Here is a 23,637-nt window from a genome sequence, read left to right as displayed (position 1 = left end):
TGGAGGAATCTACCCTAATGAATAGAAAAAAAAACCTCAGATATTTAATATATCAGTTTCTCATATATAAATGGATGTTCACAGATGCTTAAAAATCTACTTGTTTTCTAAATTAGGTTTAAAGCCTCACTGATTGTTATGTTTAAAAAAAACCTTTTTACCATCTATAAATCAGAAAATGAGAAGTAGTGTACCCAAGTTATCACAAATGTGCTATATCCATATATTGGTAAATTAATATATATTTATATATTATAATTAACATAAAATAAATATAATTAATAATGAGGTATATAAAAGTTATTTGTAAGTTATACACCTAATATAATGTCAGGTATTACTATGAAAATTTAAGGCTTATTTTCACAAATTAATTAGCTTTGACAGATACAGAGGTAGTGCTAACTATATTTGCAATTAGGGATCTAGAGTATTTTATTCTAAGTTATTTAAAAATAATTCTAGTATTAAAAAGTGTTATCTGAGAGAAAATTTCTACAGCTTTAAAAAATATATTTATTTGATATATATATGTATATGTACATGTGTGTGTGTGTGTGTATGTGTGTGTGTGTATAACTGAATCACAGTGCTGTACACCTGAAACTAACATGATATTGTAAGTCAACTATACTTCAATTAAAATAAAATAAAATAAATATATATATTTATTTACATTTCCCTTATGTCAGCTTTTTAAAACATTTCAAATTAAGTATTTTTTACAGTTTTTTTGTTTTATTTATTGACATGCAATAAAATGTACATATGTAGAGTAATTCTATCAATTTGATGTATGTGCACCCTTTCAAAATTATCAGTACAATCAAGGTAATGAATATATCAATCTGTCTGAAAGTTTTCTCATGCTTCTTTGTAATTTCTTCCTCAAGCCCTTCCCTGTCCTTCTTCCTTCATTGTCTCCAGAAAATCACTGCTCTGCTTTTATAGATTGGTTCACTTTTTCTAGAATTTTATACAAGTATGTGCTTTTTTTGTCCGACATCTTTCACTCAGCACGATTATTTTCAAATTGATAGATGTGGTTATGTACATCAATAATTTATTCCTTTTTATTGCTGAATAGTATTCCATGGTGTAAATGTCCCACAGTTGTTCAGCTATTTCCCCACTGAAGGACATGTCAAGGGAAAAACTTTTTACTTACTCACATATTTACCATTTCTGGTGCTCTTCACTCCTTTGTGTAGATACAGCTTTCCATCTGGCATTATCTTCCTTTTGCTTCAGTCACTTCCACCAACATTTCCTATAGTTTAGATATGCTGGTGATGAATACTTTTAGCTTTATACGTTTGAAAAAGTTTTATTTTGCCTTTGTGTTTGAAAAATATTTTTTCTCAACAGAGAATTCTAGATTGATAGTTTTTTCTTTCACTATTTTAAAAATGTTGCTTCTACTGTCTTCTTCTTTAAAAAAATTTGTTGAAGTACCACTGGTTTATAGCATTATATGTTTCATTTGTGCAATATTATATTTCTACTCTGTATACACTACAGCATACTCACCGCCAAAAATTTAGTTTCCATCCATCATCATACAGTTGACTCCTTTATCCACCTTGCCCTCCCCCCACCTCTTCTCCTATGGTAACCACTACTCTGTTCTCTGCATCTACATGTGTGCTTTTGTTTGTTTTGTTTTGTTCATTTATTCTGTTTGTTTTTTATATTCCACATGTAATTGAAATCATATAATATTTGTCTCAAGATGTCTGTTGTCAGTCTTCTTTTTTGTTCTTCTCTATTTAGGGTGTCTTTTTTCCTTAGAAAGATTAAAAAAAATTTTCTCTTTATCACTGGTTTTAAGAAATTTGATTATGATATGTTGTACCTTTCATCCAGTTTTCTTTTTGTTTCTTGTGATTGGGGTTTGCTGAGTTTCTTTAATCTGTGGATTTATAATTTTCATCAAATTTGATAAAATTATGACCATTATTTATTCAACTATTTTTTCACATCCATTCCCTTCTCTCTTTCAGGGGCTCTGTTTACACACGTGTTAAACCACCTGAAGTTGTTTCACAATTCATTGTAGCTCTGCGTCTTTTTTTCCCAGTCCTTCTATCTCTTGATATTTCATTTTTGATAATTGCTATGTGTTCAAGTTTCTAAATCTTTTCTTTTGGAGTGAATTAATATAAATTAATATAAATAAATATATAAATTAATATAAATCTGAATGAATTTTTTATTTCAAATACTTATCTGTACGTGAGACAGCTCAACTATGAGTTTTTATTTCTAAAAGTTTAAGTTGGGTCTTTTAAAATATTTTTAGTGTCTCTGCTTAACATGCTCAATCTCTCCTCTATATTCTTAAATACATGAAATACAGTTATAATAACCATTTCAATGTCTTTATTTGCTAATTATATCACCTGTGTCATTTTAGGGTTTGTTTCTGTTGATTGAATTTTCTCTTTATTATGTGTTATATTTTCCTTGCCTCTTTGTATATGTAGTAGTTTTATAGTTGGATGCCAGACATTTTGAATTTGATCTTTTGGTGCTGGGTATTTTAGTGTTTGTTAAAAATCTCCTTGAGTTTTGCTCTGGGATTCAGTTAAATTACTTGGAAACCGATTATTTTGAGGCTTGCTTTTTAACTTTGCCTGGAGGGATTGGAGAAGCCTCCTACTGAGACAATATTCTTCTTATTATTCTATCAATACCCCATGAAATATGAGGCTTTCCAGTCTATCTGGTGGGAAGATGAACCATATTCAGTCCTGTGTGAGCTCTAGATATTGTTCTCTCTGCCCTTTTGGGTTCTTTATTGGTTATTTCCTTACATGCAGCTGAAACTTACATGCATCTGAACACTTAAAGGGGATCCTCTGAAGATCAGCAATGCTGTATCTCTGATCAGTCATTTCCTTTTCATCACTCCGCCTGTGAACACTGACCTCTTTGGCCTCTCTGGACTCCTGTCTCTGTTTCTTTAACTCCTTAACAACGTTCAGGGAGAGAAAAAGGCTCTGCCTTGGTTCTCCCCTCTCTGTGCTAAAGCCTGAAAACTCTCCAGACTGTGACTATCAAAGAGCTTTTCTCATTTGCTTCCTCACTATTAGGGATCACTGTCTGTACTGCTTGATACTTAATGTCAAAAAGCATTATTTCATTTATTTTGTCCTTTCCCCCTTTTGTCCTTTTTAAATTGTTTCAGTCTGAGAGTGAATCCTATCCCTGTTACTCCGTCTTGATCAGGAACAGACGTCGAAATAAAGGTTTTAAAGTATGGGTTGGCCAAAAAGTTCCTTCGGCTTCTAAGTAAAAGACACATTTTTCATTTTCACCAAGACCTTTATTGAACAACGTATTTACTATTTTGTTCCACTACCTTCTGCCATTTTCCAGGAAATTTCATAATTCCATCTTCCCCAAACTTTTTATCTTTTTGAGCAAAGGACTGTTCCAGGTGCCTTTTACAGTCTTCCAGGGAATTGAAAATTTTTCCATTAAGAGAATTTTGTAAAGACCAAAATAAATGCAAATCCAAATGTGCAATGTCTGGTGAATATGGCAGATGAATCAAAACTTCCCAGCCGAGCTGTAACAGTTTTTGCCTGGTCATCAAATAAACATGCAGTCTTGCATTATCCTGATGGAAGATTTTACGTATTCTTTTGACTAATTCTGGATGCTTTTCATTGAGTGCTGCTTTCAGTTGGTCTAATAGGAGCAGTACTGGTTGGAATTAATTGTTTGGTTTTCCAGAAGGAGTTCATAATAGAGGACTCCCTTCCAATCCCACCATATACACAACATCACCTTCTTTGGATGAAGACCGGCCTTTGGTGTGGTTGATGGTGGTTGATTTCACTTGCCCCAATATCTCTTCCATTCCACATTATTGTACAGTATTCACTTTTCATCACCCATCACAATTTGTTTTAAAAATGGAACTTTTTCATTACGTTTAAGTAGAGAATCACATGCGGAAATACAGTTCAAGAAGGTTATTTTCACTTAATTTATGTGGAACCCAAATATCAAAGCAATGAACATAAGCAAGCTGGTGCAAATGATTTTCAACGTTTGATTTGAATATTTTGAGTACGTCGGCTATCTCCCACATGGTATAACATTGATTGTTCTCAATTAATGTCTCGATTTGATCACTATCAACTTCAACTGGTTTACATGACCATGGAACATCATCCAGAGAGAAATCTCCAGCTAGAAACTTCACACACCACTTTTGACACATTTAATCAGTCACAGCACTTTCTCCATACACTGCACAAATCTTTTGTTTTGTATTTCTGTTGCGTTTTTACCTTTCTTGAAATAATAAAGCATAATATGCCGGAAGTGTTGTTTTTTTCCTTCCATCTTCAATATTACACAAAAATTCATCAATTTTGATAAGATTTTTTTAAATGCACGCTGATATTATCACAATACAATCTAACAAAATTGTTGCGAATGAAGCTAAAGGCAACTAAGCACTACTAGAGCCATCTTATGGAAAAAAACTGAATGAACTCTTTGGCCAACCCAATAGTTCTTTCTCTTCAATTTTGCATCAAAAAAAAAAAAAAATCCTGACCTTAAGCAATAACTAAATTTCATCCTGTGTATTATCTCTAAAGTTGATATAAAACTCTGAAAATATTTATTTCTTCATCCTTGAGAATAGAGAGGGAGAGGTATATATGAGTCAATAAAGCTTTGCCAAGAGGTATCTGTTAATAGGCAGCTCCAATCATTCTGAATGACGTAACTTCAAGGACGATCACCAAAAGATAAATTAAGAATTTATTTATTGTTATTCATGAAAAACGTATTGGGAATTAACATTTTATACAGACTTCCTTTAGCACCTAAGTTTTACAACATTTTTGTTGAAGACTAACAAACACAAGAGTGCACAGTAAACATACCCATGTAACTACTGTGAGAGATATCCCTGTGGCTCTAACCAGTCACCAACCACACTTTCCTGTCTTATAACAGGTAAATGTTTTTCTGACTTATAACATCTATTTTAGAACTTTATATAAACAGAATGATTTGGTATTTTGTATTTTGCTTCTTTTGATCAACATTTGCGAGATTCATCCATATTATGGATTGAAGTTGTGGTATGTTTATTTTTATGCCTGTTTAGTACTCCCTTGTAAAATATATATAATTTAGTTAGTCATTCTCTTCTTGATGGGCTTTTGGATTGTTTCCAGTTTAGAGTTATTAAAAATAATGCTGCTTTTAGCATTCTTGTATGTGTCTTTGGGTACACATGTAACAGATGTGTGCTGGATAAACATCCAAGACTGAAATTGCCCTGACATAAGTATAAACATGTCCATAATTAGTAGATAATGTCAAATTTTTCAAAATAGTACTCTATATGACTTCAGTCCTTGAAATTTGTTGAGACTTACTTCATTGCAAAGCATATAGTTATTTTTTACAAATGTTTAGTATGTACTTGAAAAGTTGTGTATTTTGCAATTTTGGGGTACAATACTCTACATAAGAAAATTAGATCCAATTTGTCAATGGTGTTGTTCAAATCTATATCCATTTTTATCCTGATTTCTTGTCAGTTCTATCAGTTCCTGAGACAGCTTTGCATGTCTCCCTGATGATGCCATTAAACATGGGCATCACTTTTTATCTATCAGGGGTATGCTGCCCAACACCAGAGCTGGAGATTATGAGAATCACAAATGAAAGGAGAGATTTTGCTGACAGGTGTGAGTATGCCTATGGACACAATGTTTCATATACATGTGATGAAGGCTATTACCCTGTTTCTCCTGACGGAATGAGTTCATGCCAAGCAGATGGCACGTGGAAGCCTGAAATGCCAGCATGTAAGCAAGGTAAGAATATTGAGAGAACTTTTCATAATTGTTCTACAGATTCCTCATATGGTCCCATTTTGTTCCACAAATGATCAAACTGCTTAAAACCAGGTGGCTTTGGGGTTGTTTTTTCCAGAAATATTGTGCAAATGTGGTCATAGATATTATACGTACCACTAGCACCTTGCAAGGCAGCTACAGAACAAGGTTTATCAGTTGAAAAACATAAACAAAAAGTCTTATAAGAAAATTTTCTTGTAAGAGAAAATAGTAGTATTGATAAAATCTTCAAAGTCTCATTTTCTCATTTTTCCTGCATGTATTGTCTGTAAGCACTATGGTCTATGTTCCAATAAAGAGAGACACCACCTTACAAGCCTCTGTATTTATAAGTCAAGGGGGCAAGAAGCATTTATAAACTTATGGAACAATGGAAGCTCCCAGGTTGAGGAAGTGACTTTGTTAGAAAGGGGAGCCTTTGGAGTCTAGTGATTTTTCTTGCCCTAACTCAGTCTTGCTAATTCACCTCTTTGTTTAAATACCAGAAGGGAGAAGAAATGAGTACCTAGGGCTATAAAGATCTGTTTCTAATTAGGTTAAGACACTGGAAATATCATCATTATGGAGATATCTTCATTATGAAAGACTCTTTACATTAACATGATAGAGATTATTGGGTATCTTAGTTTGGGTTACTCTGAAAGCAAAGCTTGAGAAAATGACTAGGGTGCCAGTAGTTTATTTTGGATGCTAAAGGATCCAAAAGTAGGAAGTAGGATCCTAGGGAGTAGGAGTGAAGGATGAGATTGAGACAGGGAAAAAGAGAAAAGGTGAGTATTGTAAACAGCAGGTGCTCAATTCTTTGAGACCACTAAGTGTAAGGAATGCCTTTCAAAATTGTCTCTCTGAAGGATGGGAGACTGGGATGTTTGTCCACTGCTTTCTGTCCCCCATCAGTTTAGGGTTGCCCTGAGGGCAGTAACTGCCCCCCAATTCCAACTGTGCTTCTCCAACTTCAGAGAAGGCCCAAGGCAGAAAAACTGAGAGATTCACTGTGAATCCTTTCTGTAGAACACCATCAGTATAAATGTGAGCTTGTGTAAACTACGTACTCCAGCTAAGACTGTAATCAGAGGTGGACCAAAGGGATATGACATGAGTACAAAAGCATTTGCTACAGTATACCCTTTACACCACTCTGATCTGTTTATGCCCCTTTTACTTGTGCTCTATCACTGATTCTAAAGTAATGGCTGGCTGCAGTCTCTTAAAAAGTACTCTAGAGGAGTGTTAGTAGAATGATACCTCTGATCTTGAGGCTGTAGTTCATATAAATCATCTTCCTTTGCTACCACATGAGAGCACAACTACTGCACAACTACTGCACCTGAGAGCGCAGGCTCAGTAGTTGTGGCGCATGCGCTTATTTGCTCCGCGGCATGTGGGATCTTCCCGGACGAGGGCTTGAACCCGTGTCCCCTGCATTGGCAGGCGTATTCTTAACCCCTGCACCACCAGGGAAGCCCCCATGCATTTATTTTATTAATAAAAATTAAATCAAAATTTATTTCTAATGGAGTATTTGAAATGAAGTTGACAAAAGACTGTATGTGAACTCTTGACTTATATAAAGGTGAAAATGTTACCCTCACCATCAATGTTCAGAACAAGAAACTGGTTGCTAGGGACATTAAATGTTACAATACATGATCTTCAACATCAAAGTGGAGAGAAAAGAATGTATTAGTGTATGGAACTGTTAAACAACAGCTACAGAACATAAAATGCAGTTTTAGAGAGCTTGAGGACTTTGGTTGGGCACAGGTCTGTATCTAATCCTGCCCTTGACACTTAATAGCTGTGTTACCTGGTGAAAGGTACTTAACCCCTTTCGCTTTTTTTTCTTCTTTAATTTTTATTGGAGTATAGTTGATTTACAATGTTGTGTTAGTTTCAGATATACAGCAAAATGAATCAGTTATACATATACATATATCCACTCTTTTTTAGATTTTTTTCACATATAGGCCATTACAGACTATTGAGTAGAGTTCCCTGTACTATACAGTAGGTCCTTATTAGTTACTTAACCCCTTTCAACCTCTGTTCCATTATCCACAAAATGGGGATGATGATAATACCTACCTCTGGAGTTGTTATGAGGATTAAATGAGATCATGCTGATAATGCTTAGCATAGCATTATGATGAAAACAATAAATAATTCCAAGTCATCTATTGCTAATAAGTGCTATAAAATGAAAGAACAGTCATTGTTTATTGGAGTAGTCAAAGAAGGCTTGCAGATAAAGTGAGACTTCAGATAATGAATAGAGAAAGTAAGAACATTCTAATAAGAAAGGATCCCAGGAGGAAATATATAGAAGTGGAAATGCATATGGCAGGTTTGGGTAAAGAGGAGTTGACTAGTTTGATTAAATAGAATAGTGATAGATGACTTTAAAGAACTTATGAGAAAGGCCAATAGAGGTTTTTTCCAGCTGTCTATGGGTTGTTACATATGCTAGTTCTTTTACTTTTAGAAAATATAGCTTTCCAAAATCCCTTTCACTTAGTTTTAACCTTAGGAAGAAATTATCCTTCAACATAGGCCTTCCTCTGACATTTCCAGGCCTCTAAATTTATTGCAATTTTTCATACAAAATTGTGAAACTGGAGACAGTTCCCTTCTAGTGTTCTTACCCCAACATTTCATGTTCCTTGTTTCAACAGTTAAGTCACTGTTTAAGTTGTAAAATACAGTAATTACATTCTTATGGTGGTATTGTAGTTGTGAGAAAGTTAGGGATTGTTTGGAAATCCTGCATTCATTCAGAGTCTTTATAATTTTTCACAGTTGAATATTTTCTTTATTCAGCCTGATGTCTACTGAGAATAATTCTAGTTTAACATGGCTCGTTGTGAATAATTTATGCTTTCATGCCAAAACTCCTATTATATCTCCAAGCAGGGAAACATTTTAGCAATCCCCTAAAAAAAAAAAAAGTCCTATAATAAAGTGGGAGAATTCTCTCAGCCCAAGTTGCTTTTATTCACACACGTTTTCTTCCAGCTTCTCAGCCTGAAAGCAGTAGAAATGTTTGAGTTGTAGCAAGTTATCCTATGGGAAAAGGATGAGAATGGGAAGACCAGAATCTCCTTCAAATCACCTGGATTTGAGAGAGTCCTGTTAATCTGAAACTATGAGCGCACACTCTTCCCTCTCTCTCACCAGCCAAGTTTGCAGTTCACCTCCCAGAATTGCCCATGGACACTGCAAGGAAGATATTATATATATATTTTATTAGACTTAAAAGCCAAAGTTTTTGCATTGCTTTACAAGTTTTCATCTTATGTCCCTTAAATTCTCATTCATCCTTCAAAACCCAGCTTTAAGTTCTATTTTTCAAGACAATTTCAGTGAGTTGTACAATGCTTACTGATCTCCCACATCTTTTATCATTTAACCATTTTTTCATTTTGAAATAATTTCAGACTTACAAAAACTTGCAAAACCAGCTCGGAGTATTTCCATATGCTCTTCATTCAGATTCCCCCAATATTAACATCTAACATAACCACAATAAGATGATCAAAATAAGGAAATTAACATTGATATAATACTACAGTCCTTATTCAAAATTTTCATTTTGTTCCACTAATGCTTTTGCTCTGTTGCAAGATTAAGCATTCCATTTAGGTGTTTTTTTTTTTTTTTTTTTTTTTGTAAAATGTAATTAAAAAAAAAAACCTTTATTGTTTTAGAGAAGTTTTAGGTTTACAGCAAAACTGAGAGGAAGATACAGAGATCCCCTCTCAGAGGTTTCCCATATTTCCCCTGCCTCTACACATACACAGTCTTCCCCATTATCAACATTCCTCACCAGAACAAGGACGATTTTTTTTTTTTTTTTTTTTTTTTTTTTTTTTGCGGTACGCGGGCCTCTCACTGTTGTGGCCTCTCCCGTTGCGGAGCACAGGCTCCGGACGCGCAGGCTCAGCGGCCATGGCTCACGGGCCCAGCCACTCCGCGGCATGTGGGATCTTCCCGGACCGGGGCACGAACCCTCATCCCCGGCATCGGCAGGCGGACTCTCAACCACTGCGCCTCCAGGGAAGCCCCAAGGACTATATTTTAATACCTTCTTATCCTGAAGCTACATATGCCTGTCATGAAGGATATGTTCTGATTGGAGAGGCTAAAATCTTCTGCAAGTCTTTATGCTAGTTACCTTCGCCTTTTCAATGTCAAGGAAGTGAAAAAGGAGCTGATTCCTCTAGATCCACCCACAGCCCACTGCTAAGAAGATAGAATTAGAAAATAGTGAGAGCAATGATTCCTGTTGATCAAAAGTAGCACATAAATTTTGTCTTTTATTTAGTTAGTTTGAATAGTTAAATCACACATGGTAAACTTTAAAAAATCATTGACAATGAACTTGACTTCCCACACCTTCAAAAGCACAGCTCAGGGAGACGCAAGAGAGAGGAGATATGGGGATATGTGAATATGTAGGGCTGATTCACTTTGTTATAAAGCAGAAACTAATACACCATTGTAAAGCAATTATACTCCAATAAAGATGTTAAAAAAAAAAAAAAAGGCACAGCTCATCCCTTTTCCAGAGGCACCTACTACTACCTTGTTCTTAGGTATCTTTCCAGAGTATCTAGAGACAATATTTTTTACCTGAGAATATCTTTGTGGCTCTAGTAAAGTTTTCATGACAATCTCATGAGTTAATTCTAACTATTCAAGAAAGAGGAATCTCATGTGTTAATTCCCAAATCACGAAGTGTTAGAAATCTTCACAAAAGCCACCATTTTCCCATGACCCTTCCATTTCCATTTTCGGTGACCTGATGGTGCTCCTGGTTGGTCAACCTGTTGTAGCAATAAGATCAGTCAAGAATGGGCTTGCCTTCAATGTACATGGTGTTTTCATCATTTTGCTAACAATTTCATTTAACCCAAGAAGATTATGAGGCAAGAACAATGAAAAGTACATACCTAAGACCATATGCAGATCAAGGCTGTGGGGCGTAGCAATTAAGAGCAAAGTTCCCGCTACTTAAAAGCTATGTGACACTGAGGAAATTATTAACTTTTCCAGTTTCTTTGTAGTATCTAATTCACAGAGTTGTAGTGAGAATTAAATGAGATAAGGCATGTAAACGATTTAGCACATGCCTGACAAAAGTACTTGCTCAATAAATGTTAATTATTACTACTGTAATTTGCATTATTACTATTATAATACTATTGTATTATGAAAATGAAAGATAATATAGAACAACTTGCAAGACCTGAATATAACTTATGAACAGAATTTCTCATCATTTGTATTGTTCAATGCTGTTATGTTGTCTTTTACTGAGAAACACAGTATGCTCAAAAATATCTTTCCATTACAGCTATGTGTCTGAAACCAGAGATAGAAAATGGAAAGCTGTCCGTGGATAAGGAAAAGTATGTTGCATCTGAGAATGTCACAGTCCAGTGTGACTCTGGGTTTAGTTTGTTTGGTCCCCGAAGTATCACTTGCTCAGAGAACACAACCTGGCACCCAACGGTGCCCACGTGTCACTGGGTAAATTGCATGACTGTATGTCCCTGTGCTTTCAAACCTTAGAAGTGGTGCCTCCCCCAAAACACCATTGAGCCAGCAAAGGTGAGATCTGACTTTTGTCAGGATGTATAAGTAACTTACCAAAATTATCACTTTCCACCTTGAAGCACTGTGGTGGGCTGAGAGAGGCAAGTTTTCCTGCTCTGTGGCTGGAGCCAAGACCACTAGATTTGGGGGGTCCCATAGTCCCAGATATCCTGACCCCTAGCTCTACATTTTATGTAATAAATGCTGTTTGCTCCATTTCTCGTTGGTCATTAGAATTATTCCTCAGTTGTCCTAGCAGGGGTGCTCTGGGTCTCCTTTACAGCTCTGCATCTTTTCTGCTTCAGCTGTGCTTGGTTGCTGCTCAGAACAGATCTGGGCTTGGCCTGAATGTTCACATTTGCTAGGATGCAATCTTTCCTGATATCCTGTTCATCCATCCATCCACTGGTCAATCTCACATTTGCCAGTATCGCCTCTTAAATCCCCCCCACACTCCCCGCCTCCTCTTTTCTTTAAATCACTTTTAGGAGGTCCCTGAGGTCTGTGAGCAAGCGCACATGGGCAGACACCTCAGGCAGTGTCTCCCAAGCCCGCAGAATGTGAAAATGGCCCTAGAGTTGTATAAACTGTCTTGAAGACCAGATGTCTTTTATTGGAAGGTACCCTGGCCCACCCACCAATTCTTCCAGCCCTGTCTTTAGGGAGAATATGCACATTTGTGTAGGTTAGACCTTGGAATTAGGCAGATGCCTTGTACCCCCAAAAGCCCCCTCCTGGACCCGGCCCTCTCCCAGACACCTGCTGCACTGCAGCTCCTTGGCTATCCCGAGCTGCGCGGCCTGCGCATGCACAGTATGCACCTCTTCTGCAGGCCTCGGGCAGCTGGAACCCTCCTGGCCCCTGTAGCTAGAGCTGGTCCCAGCCACCTGCATAGCCCCCAGGGCAGAGAGAGACCAGTCCCCGAAATCGTTCTGAGGTGGTGGCTTTAAACTAGTGACAGCCAGTCCCCATTTTCACTTGTTGCCTGATGGGGTCCCCTTCTCCTGAACAATTGGAACGAGACAGTCAAGTTTAAGAACATCACTAAGAAATTTTTTTAAAACGAGGAAAAAAGAGGCCACTTTTGCCTTTAAATCAATGTACGGAATCTCTGTTCAACAACTCTACTGTTCCTTAAGCACAATCACTCATAATAAACGTCTGGGCTCGGAGCGCTGGATTATGATTACTGCTACTGAAAATGTGTAATTTTTGATAATCTAGACTTCTGTGATTCAAATGTTTAAATTTCTGGACCCGAAGTGCTGGCTAATTAAATAAGCACCCTTCAAATATCAGATTGTCTCTGTTATTGTTACTGTACCACGTTCGTTTTGCTCCATGCACAGCAAGCCAAACCTTGCAAGGAGTTGAGAGAACAAATCTCAAATCTGCTTCCCTGAAGACAAAGGGCTTGGGTATTTATGGGATAAAGAATAAAGAAGCTGGGTGGTCTGAGGCACAGGGAGCATGGGGAGTGTGGGGAAAGGTGATTGGGAAAAGGTGCGATAATTGTCATCTGCACAGGTATAACTAAGCTATGGGCCTCTGCAAGTTCAAAAGGTCACCAAGTGGACACTCACACATACCCAGTTTAAGGGTCAGTGGTCCTATCCAGCCTCAGCCAGCTCAGGTCCAACCAGATGCAGCTGACTGCAAGGCCCTGGAAAACAACTGGGGCAAACATCTTATTGTTTAGGCTAGGAGCTACTTAGAGGACATAGAAACAATTAAAACGACCTTGAGTAGTAAAGGCAGGTTACATGTGAAATGGATTTAACTAATGACTACTCATGGGTTCACTGTCATATTGGTTAGTTTGTCACACCTCCAGTACATAAATTCACAGATGTCAGCAATTAACTTCTTTTTTTTTTTTGTACCTCAGAATGCATGCAATCCAGGAAATTCAAAATATGTCTATACCGTTACCTTTGCCTGAATGCTTTTACTCCTCATCCCAACGTATCCGAAACCTACCTACTCTTTATCAACAGAATAGGGCACAGAACTTGGATTCTCAAAGTAAAACACTTCTGTGATTAGAAACCAGAGCAATAAAAAAAAAAATTACTAAAAGTGCAGAAGTCCTTTGGGGCTCCCTTCCAGTTTGTTACTAACTCACCACCCTACCCCTGCAAAGTATCCCAGTATCCTCACTTTTAACAGCACAGATTGGTTTTATGTTATTTAAATTTATAGAAATGGAATCATACATTATGCGTTCTTTCTTTCATGACTTTTTCCCCTAAATATTATATTTGTGAGATTCATCTATGTTGTGTGTAGTTGAGGTTCATTCACTTCCATTTCTTTTAAATATGTCATCATTGTATAAATATACCACAATTTACATATTTATTCTATTGTTAATGGACATTTGGTTTACTTTCAATTGTTTTGGCTATGAACATTTTTGCACATCTTTTGCTGAACATATGTACATTTTTTGCACAAATACGTAAGGATGGAATTGCTGGGTCACAAGAGGTATGTATGTGTTTGTTCAGCAGTTTTCCAAAGTGGTTGTACCAAATTGCATCCTTCTCCCCACCCTTCCCCCACCCATTCCTTCCAGAACATGCCTGCCCACCAATGCAAGCTGTGTTCAATTTCTTCCCTTATATTTTTACATCTCTATTCCCTTAATGATGCATTCTAGAATTACCTATCAGCTAAATTTACTGCACTCAAATCCTTGTCTCAAGGACTGCTTCTTGGCAGGCTAAGGCAAATAGCAAATTCTTAATCATTCATATATTTTGTTTATTCAGTAGGTGTTGATGTGATCTCTTCATGGTGAGTTGGGCCGTACTAGCAGGGTTTCAACCCTTAAGATTTTTTAATTTAATTTAATTATTATTTTTTAACATCCTTATTGGAGTATAATTGCTTTACAATGGTGTGTTAATTTCTGCTTTATAACAAAGTGAATCAGCTATACATATACATATATCCCCATATCTCCTCCCTCTTGTATCTCCCTCCCATCCTCCCTATCCCATCCCTCTAGGTGGTCACAAAGCACCAAGCTGATCTCCCTGTGCTATGTGGCTGCTTCCCGCTAGCTATCTATTTTACATTTGGTAGTGTGTATATGTCCATGCCACTATCTTACTTTGTCCTAGCTTACCCTTCCCCCTCCCCCTCCCCGTGTCCTCAAATCCATTCTCTATGTCTGCATCTTTATTCCTGTGCTGCCCCTAGGTTCTTCAGAACCTTTTTTTTTTTTTTAGATTCCATATAGATGTGTTAGCATATGGTATTTGTTTTTCTCTTTCTGACTTACTTCACTCTGTATGACAGTCTCTAAGTCCATCCACCTCGCTACAAATAACTCAATTTCGTTTCTTTTTATAGCTGAGTAATAGTCCATTGTATATATGTGACACATTCTCTTTATACATTCATCTGTCAATGGACACTTAGGTTGCTTCCATGTCCTGGCTATTGTAAATAGAGCTGCAATGAACATTGTGGTATATGACTCTTTTTGAATTATGCTTTTCTCAGGGTATATGCCCAGTAGTGGGATTGCTGGGTCATATGGTAGTTCTATTTTTAGTTTTTTAAGGAACCTCCATACTGTTCTCCATTGTGGCTGTATCAATTTACGTTCCCACTAACAGTGCAAGAGTGGTCCCTTTTCTCAACACCCTCTCCAGCATTTATTGTTTGTAGATTTTTTGATGATGGCCATCCTGACTGGGGGGAGGTGCTATCTCATTGTAGTTTTGATTTGCATTTCTCTAATGATTAGTGATGTTGAGCATCCTTTCATGTGTTTGTTGGCAATCTGTAAATTTTCTTTGGAGAAATGTCTATTTAGGTCTTCTGCCCATTTTTGGATGGTTTGTTTGGTTTTTTGATATTAAGCTGCATGAGCTGCTTGTATATTTTGGAGATTAATCTTTTGTCACTTGCTTCCTTTGCAAATATTTTCTCCCATTCTGAGGGTTGTCTTTTCGTCTTGTTTATGGTTTCCTTTGCTGTGCAAAAGTTTTTAAGTTTCATTAGGTCCCATTTGTTTATTTTTCTTTTTATTTCCATTTCTCTAGAGGTGGGTCAAAAAGGATCTTGCTGTGATTTATGTCATAGAGTGTTCTGCCTATGTTTTCCTCTAAGAGTTTTAATAGTGTCTGGCCTTACATTTAGGTTTAATCCATTTTGTGTTTATTTTCATGTATGGTGTTAGGGAGTGTTCTAATTTTATTCTTTTACATGTAGCTGTCCAGTTTTCCCAGCACCACTTATTGAAGAGGCTGTCTTTTCTCCATTGTATATTCTTGCCTCCTTTATCAAAAATAAGGTGACCATATGTGTGTGGGTTTATCTCTGGGCTTTCTATCCTGTTCTATTGATCTATATTTCTGTTTTTGTGCCAGGACCATACTGTCTTGACTATTATAGCTTTGTAGTATAGTCTGAAGTCCGGGAGCCTGATTACTCCAGCTCCATTTTTCTTTCTCAAGATTGCTTTGGCTATTCAGAGTCTTTTGTGTTTCCATATAAATTGTGAAATTTTTTGCTCTAGTTCGTGAAAAATGCCATTGGTAGTTTGATAGGGATTGCATTGAACCTGTAGATTGCTTTGGGTAGTAGAGTCATTTTCATAAAATTAATTCTTCCAATGCAAGTACATGATATATCTCTCCATCTGTTTGTATCATCTTTAATTCCTTTCATCAGTGTCTTATAGTTTTCTGCATATAGGTCTTTTGTCTCCTTAGGTAGGTTTATTCCTAGGTATTTTATTCTTTTTGTTGCAATGGTAAATAGGAGTGTTTCCTTAATTTCTCTTTCAGATTTTTCACCATTAGTGTATAGGAATGCCAGAGATTTCTGTGTGTTAATTTTATATCCTGCTATGTAACCAAATTCATTGATTAGCTCCAGCAGTTTTCTTGTAGCATCTTTAGGAGTCTCTGTGTATAGTATCATTTCATCTGCAAACAGTGACTGTTTTACTTCTTTTCTGATTTGGATTCCTTTTATTTCTTTTTCATCTCTGATTGTTGTGGCTAAAACTTCCAAAATTATATTGACTAATACTGGTGAGAGTGGGCTACCTTGTCTTGTTCCTGATCTTAGTGGAAATGGTTTCAGTTTTTCACCATTGAGAACAATGTTGGCTGTGGGTTTGTCATATATGGCCTTTATTATGTTGACATAACTTCCATCTATGCCTACTTTCTGGAGAGTTTTTATCATAAATCGGTGTTGAAATTTGTTGAAAGCTTTTTCTGCGTCTACTAAGATGATCAAATGGTTTTTCTTCTTCAGTTTGTTAATATGGTGCATCACATTGATTGATTTGTGTATATTGAAGAATCCTTGCATTCCTGGGATAAACTCCACTTGATCATGGTTTATGATCCTTTTAATGTGCCGTTGGATTCTGTTTACTAGCATTTGGTTGAGGATTTTTGCATCTATGTTCATTAAGGATATTGGCCTGTAGTTTTTTCTTGTGACATCTTTGTCTGGTTTTGGTATCAGGGTGATGGTGGCCTCATAGAATGAGTTTGGGAGTGTTCCTCCCGCTGCTATATTATTGAAAAGTTTGAGAAGGATAGGTGTTAGCTCTTCTCTAAATGTTTGGTAGAATTTGCCTGTGAAGCCATCTGGTCCTGGGCTTTTGTTTGTTGGAAGATTTTTAATCACAGTTTCAATTTCAGTGCTTGTGATTGTCTGTTTATATTTTCTTTTTCTTCCTCATTCAGTCTCAGAAGGTTGTACTTTCCCAAGAATTTGTCCATTACCTCCAGGTTGTCCATTTTATTTCTATATAATTGCTTGTAGTAATCTCTCATGATACTTTGTATTTCTGTGGTGTCAGTTGTTACTTCTCATTTTCCATTTCTAATTCTGTTGATTCGAATCTTTTCCCTTTTTTTTCTTGATGAGTCTGGTAATGGTTTATCAATTTTGTTTATCTTCTCAAAGAACCAGCTTTTAGTTTTATTTATCTTTGCTATCATTTCCTTCATTTCTTTTTCATTTATTTCTGATCTGATCTTTATGATTTTATTTTATTTTTATTTTATTTTTTTGTGGTACGCGGGCCTCTCACTGGTGTGGCCTCTCCCGTTGTTGAGCACAGGCTCTGGATGCGCAGGCTCAACGGCCATGGCTCATGGGCCCAGCCGCTCCATGGCATGTGGGATCTTCCCGGACCGGGGCACGAACCCGTGTCCCCTGCATCGGCAGGCAGACTCTCAACCACTGCACCACCAGGGAAGCCCTATGATTTCTTTCCTTCTTCTAATGTTGAATGTTTTTTTTTTTGTTCTTGTTTTTCTGATTGCTTTAGGTGTAAGGTTAGGTTGTTTGTTTGAGATGTTTCTTGTTTCTTGAGGTAGGATTGTATTGCTATAATCTTCCATTTTAGAACTGCTTTTGCTGCTTCCCATAGGCTTTGGGCCATCGTGTTTTTATTGTCATTTTTTTCTAGGTATTTTTTCATATCCTCTGATTTCTTCAGTGATGTCTTGTTTATTTAGTAGTGTATTGTTTAGGCTCCATGTATTTGTATTTTTTTACAGTTTTTTTCCCTGTAATTGATATCTAGTCTCATGACATTGTGGTCGGAAAAGATACTTGATACGATTTCAATTTTCTTAAGTTTACCAAGGTTTGATATGTGACCCAAGATATGATCTCTCATGGAGAATATTCCATGAGGACTTGAGAAAAATGTGTATTCTGTTGTTTTTGGATTAAATGTCCTATAAATATAAATTAAGTCCATCTTGTTTAATGTGTCATTAAAAGCTTGTGTTTCCTTATTTATTTTCATTTTGGATGATCTGTCCATTGGTGAAAGTGGGGTGTTAAAGTCCCCTACTATGATTGTGGTACTGTCAATTTCCCCCTTTATGGCTGTTAGCATTTGCCTTATGTATTGCAGTGCTCCTATGTTGGGTGCGGGTGCATAAATATTTACAATTGTGATATCTTCTTCTTGGATTGATCCCTTGATCATTAAGTAGTGTCCTTCTTTGTCTCTTGTAATAGTCTTTGTTTTAAAGTCTATTTTGTCTGATATGAGAATTGTTACTCCAGCTTTCTTTTGATTTCCATTTGCATGGAATATCTTTCTCCATCCCCTCACTTTCAGTCAGTATGTGTCCCTCAGTCTGAAGTAGGTCTCTTGTAGACAGTATATATGTGGGTCTTGGTTTTTTGTCCATTCAGGAAGTCTATGCCTTTTGGTTGGAGCATTTAATCCATTTACATTTAAGGTAGTTATCAATATGTATGTTCCTATTACCATTTTCTTCATTGTTTTGGGTTTGTTATCATAGGTCTTTTCCTTCTCTTGTGTTTCCTGCCTAGAGAAGTTTCTTTAGCATTTGTTGTAAAGCTGGTTTGGTGTTGCTGTATTCTCTTAACTTTTGCTTGTCTGTAAAGGTTTTAATTTCTCTGTTGAATCTGAATGAGATCCTTGCTGGGTAGAGTAATTTTGGTTGTAGGTTTTTCCCTTTCATCACTTTAAATCTGTCCTGCCACTCCCTTCTGGCTTGCAGAGTTTCTGCTGAAAGATTAGCTGTTAACCTTATGGGGATTCCCTTGTATGTTATTTGTTACTTTTCCCTTGCTGCTTCTAATATTTTTTCTTTGTATTTAATTTTTTATAGTTTGATTAATATGTGTCTTGGTGTGTTTCTCCTTAGATTTATCCTGTATGGGACTCTGCATTTCCTGGACTTGATTATTTCCTTTCCCATATCAGGGAAGTTTTCAACTATAATCTCTTCAAATATTTTCTCAGTCCCTTTCTTTTTCTCTTCTTCTGGGACCCCTATAATTCTAATGTTGGTGTGTTTAATGTTGTCCCAGAGGTCTCTGAGGCTGTCCTCAATTCTTTTGATTCTTTTTACTTTATTCTGCTCTGTGGTAGTTATTCCCACTCTTTTATCTTCCAGGTCACTTATCCATTCTTCTGCCTCAGTTATTCTGCTATTGATTCTTTGTAGAGAATTTTAAATTTCATTTATTGTGTTGTTCATCATTGTTTGTTTGCTCTTTAGTTCTTCTAGGTCCTTGTTAAAACTTTCTTGTATTTTCTCCATTCTCCTTTCAAGATTTTGGATCATCTTTACTATCATTACTCTGAATTCTTTGTCAGGTAGACCGCCTATCTCCTCTTCATTTGTTTGGTCTGGTGGGTTTTTACCTTGCTCCTTCATCTGCTGTGTATTTCTCTGTCATCTCATTTTGCTTATCTTACTGTGTTTGGGGTCTCCTTTACTCAGGCTGCAGGTTTGTAGTTCCTGTTGTTTATGGTGTCTGCCCAAAGTGGGTAAGGTTGGTTTGGTGGGTTGTGTAGGCTTCCTGGCAGAAGGGACTGGTGTCTGTGTTCTCTTCGATAAGGATGGATCTTGTTTTTCTGGTGGGCAGCACCATGTCCGGTGGTGTGTTTTGAGGCTTCTGTGACCTTATTTTGATTTTAGGCAGACTCTCTGCTAATGGGTGAGGTTGTGTTCCTGTCTTGCTAGTGTTTGGCATGGGTTGTCCAGCACTGGAGCCTGCTGGTCGTTGAGTGGAGCTGGGTCTTAACGTTGAGACAGAAATGTCTAGGATAACTCTCACTGATTGATATTACCTGGGGCTGGGAGTTCTCTGGTGGTCCATTGTCCTGAACTTGGCTCTCCCACCTGAGAGGCTCAGGTGTGAGCACAAAGACCCTGGGAAATCAGATGTTTCCCAGTGGTCCCCATTGATAGTTTCTCTTGTGAAATCCAAAGTCCTCTGGATGTGGTTCTGTAGTATGAATTGGTTGTACTAGATTACCAGTTTATTCCACAAGGATATAACTCAGGAACAGCCGGATTGAAGAGATACATAGAAAAAAGTATGTGGGAAGGACATGAAGCTTCCATGCTCTTTCCAGGTGTGTCACTCTTCCCCTGGTTTTATATCTTAAGCAAGGCATTCCACTCTTTATTTACATTTGAATAATTTTTTTTGAGAGGAGAATAAAGAAACTGTTTCATATTTTATATTGTATCATATCATTGTGTTCTGCTGCCAAAAAAACCCACTTGTGAGTGTATTGAGTAATAGGTAATTGATGTTTTAAGTGTGTTATATGTTCAGAAATACTTGGTAGATTTTAGGTATGTGCTCAAAATTTGTTTATGAGTATTTAAGAAATTAAGTGAGGCAATGAGACAGACAAGGGAAGGCAGCCAAAAAGAGTTGTGTTGTTAAGCCACCTACGTCTGTGGGTGACTGGAATCTAAACTCACTGGGAAACTATAAAGGGGGTGTCAAACACATGCCTGAGATTTATCCCACTCAAAGGCAAGGGAGCTGGGGTATTGATACAATGTCTTCCATCCCTCATAGGTGTTAAGGTCCACTTTTGGGAAGTGCTAATTACCTGGTATTTTTGACCTGCTCTACAAGCTGTCAGAGTAGCCTTCAATGGCTCTGGAAAAAGCCTGGGCAAAACAAAGCAGATACATTGGCTTTTGGAAATTGTGCAGAGTGTGCTGAATTGGTAGGGCCCTAGTGATATTGACAGGACTTTGACTCTATCTGCTACACACTTCAGCAGAAGTAGGAAGTCTCATGTCTATGTACTTGCTTCCTACTCTGTCTAAGCTTCTTGGATTCATGTCCTCCTCTTTCTTAATTTATTTCCTCATTTTACTGGAGTACACCCTCAAGGAACTGCTTAGGAAATGATGTATAGAAAGTAAAATATTGAATTCCTGCATGTTAAAACTGTCTTCATCTGAACACTTTATTGATAAGTCTCCTGGGTGTAAAAAACTAAATTAAAAATAATTTTCTTTTAGCACTTTGAAAGAATATCTTCTTAGTACGATAGTTTCCAATATTGCAATGGAGAATTCAGAAGTCATTTAAATTATTAATTATATAGGACTTTTTTCATATCTAATCTTCTACAAAGACTCTTTTATTCTTTTTTTTTCAGAGACATTTTGTATAGTTTCTATACATTTGGTATAGTTTCTTCAGATTTCTCTTCTCCATTTATTTTTCTTTTTTCTTTATGGGTATCCTACTAGGCAGATATTGAACATCCCATAATTTTCTTAAATTTTCTTTCTGCCTCCTATACCATCATCTCTGATTCACCCCTCTCCCATGGTCTTTGGGGATATTTCCTTGACTTTGTATTTTAACAATTTTATTGATTTTATAAAATGTTCACATCATTTTAAAATGTGTTCTGTTCTTTAGGGATGTGCTGACTACTCAGATATCTCAGGATATCTCAGAGCATATTAATAACAGTTTCTTTGGAATTTCTATTCATTGCAAATATCTGTTGATGATGATTCTGGATGGTATGTTCATTTTCAAGGGTGAGGCCCACAAAAACTGATTTAGGTTCTATGTACATGTGGAGATTAGGCAGTGAGCTAGTTTTTTCTTGTTGGGGGCCATAGCAGAGGTGGTTGTTTCCTATTATCCATTTCCCCCTACCTCCTTCAAGTAATAGAACTACTCTCACTCTTTTAGATAATAGCAGGGGAAATGGCTCCTCAGCTAGAGCCTCCCTTGGAGCAACCACCCAAAGGGTGCAGCTTCCAGTCACTTTCCTGAAAAGGAAGCTGCTTACCTTCCACTTCCTCTTTCACCCTATGAGGGCTGAAATGCTGACAGGGTGTTGGTGAGTGAACTTCCACCATGCTGATGGGGACAACATGCTTGGGGATGTTGGAGTGACAAAGAGGAAGAGGCCTGATCCCTGCCTGACCTCTTTGGACAGAGTTGCTGACTAACCTGAATAAACATCTGCCTCTAGACTGTTGCATGAAAAAGACATGAATTGCTGCCTTTGTTTTAGCAGCTTAGTTTTACCCTAACAAATTCAGGAGAATCCCCAAACATCAATGTTTATTGGTATCTTTTCTGTTGCTGTCCAGCTTCTTCCAAGAAGGATCATCCAGTCTCTTGCCTGCTTCTTTATTAACTTGAATTTCTACCAAGCAAGATGAGATTACTGCTTCTCTGCTTCTCCCTAAGCTCCTTAACCTATTTCCACTGCAACATTACTTTCCCACACTTAGCATTGGGATCGTTTACTTTCTTTCTTGAAATGATTGCTCCTGTCCCTAGAAAGTAGAGTGGTTGCATTCATCTCCTTGTTTTAAGTGGAATGATTCATTTTAAGTTCATCTTTGTATTTCCATTAGAGGTTTGCCCACAGTATGTACTGACTATTATATCATGAATAAAGAATGTCTGAAGTTACATGATATGCTAATTTGTTACTAATTGAGCTGAACAAAAGGTCAATAAAAAAACTTCTGCTGCTAAATATTATTCTCTGACTACAGGGAAACTATAAGTATGTGACTCATTCTTTTTTCAGGTTTAATGAGAGAGCCTGGAGAGAAGGAAGCTGGTGAATCAGAGTCTTTCAGATGAAACATTTTATCCGAATGTAGACTATGAATTGAGCTGCCATTTTGCTACCTCATTAGGGAAGCAAAGGGTCTCAAAAGGAACTAGGTTTCCTTAAAATTCCTCTGATCTAATAGTGAAAGTGAATAGCTCCTAATCATGTGTTCCCATAATTTTTAGCAAATTATAAACATTCTGATACTGATATTTTTAGGTTTAAAGATAAAGGAATTATCACTCATAATATTTATACATAACAAATGATGTGTATTTACATACTGAAGTTTTTTCCTGCTAAAGAGTTTTCTTAAGTAGTTTTCTTTTTTTTAATGTTTAGCACCTTATGCAGCAGAAACAATCATTTCAAAATTTGAAAAGAATATATGAGTTTATAGTAGATATTCATAGTTTAAACTTGCTAAAATAAAAAATCAAAATCACATTAGAGATAGAAGTAAATTTACTAAAATTTAATTTACATAGTAATTTTGAATGACTTCATCTTCATTCAAAAGTGGGAAATATAATGGATCAAATATTTACATTGATTGGTAAAAAGAAGCATTACTCTATAGGAGAAATTTTTTTGGTCTGTTATGAAAATAGAAAATAAATTTATCACAGGGGTTATTTTACGAAGAACAGTGAATAATATATAATGCCTTCAACCTCAACTCATGAGTTTTTCAAAAAGCCAAAAATATCATCTCTTTATAAAACTGAGATGATATCGTAAAATATGAGTTAACATTGACA

The 23,637-nt window shown here is 36.7% G+C and overlaps 1 protein-coding gene across 1 annotated transcript in view; it reads left to right on the top strand.

The window, feature by feature from the left end:
• The window catches only part of C4BPA (complement component 4 binding protein alpha), a gene marked incomplete at both ends in the record, with an annotated part of 120,117 nt that overhangs the window by 84,784 nt on the left and 11,696 nt on the right, over positions 1 to 23,637 (top strand). The window contains 4 exons of the mRNA XM_079723180.1: positions 5,655 to 5,855; positions 11,252 to 11,427; positions 12,201 to 12,430; positions 13,382 to 13,518. Coding sequence (XP_079579306.1) covers positions 5,655 to 5,855; positions 11,252 to 11,427; positions 12,201 to 12,430; positions 13,382 to 13,518 — 744 coding nt within the window. The remainder of the gene's footprint in view (positions 1 to 5,654; positions 5,856 to 11,251; positions 11,428 to 12,200; positions 12,431 to 13,381; positions 13,519 to 23,637) is intronic.

Source organism: Hyperoodon ampullatus, assembly GCF_949752795.1.
Source record: "Hyperoodon ampullatus genome assembly, chromosome: 2".
NCBI classification, from domain to species: Eukaryota; Metazoa; Chordata; class Mammalia; order Artiodactyla; family Ziphiidae; genus Hyperoodon; species Hyperoodon ampullatus.
This window is presented reverse-complemented; position numbering and strand designations above follow the sequence as displayed.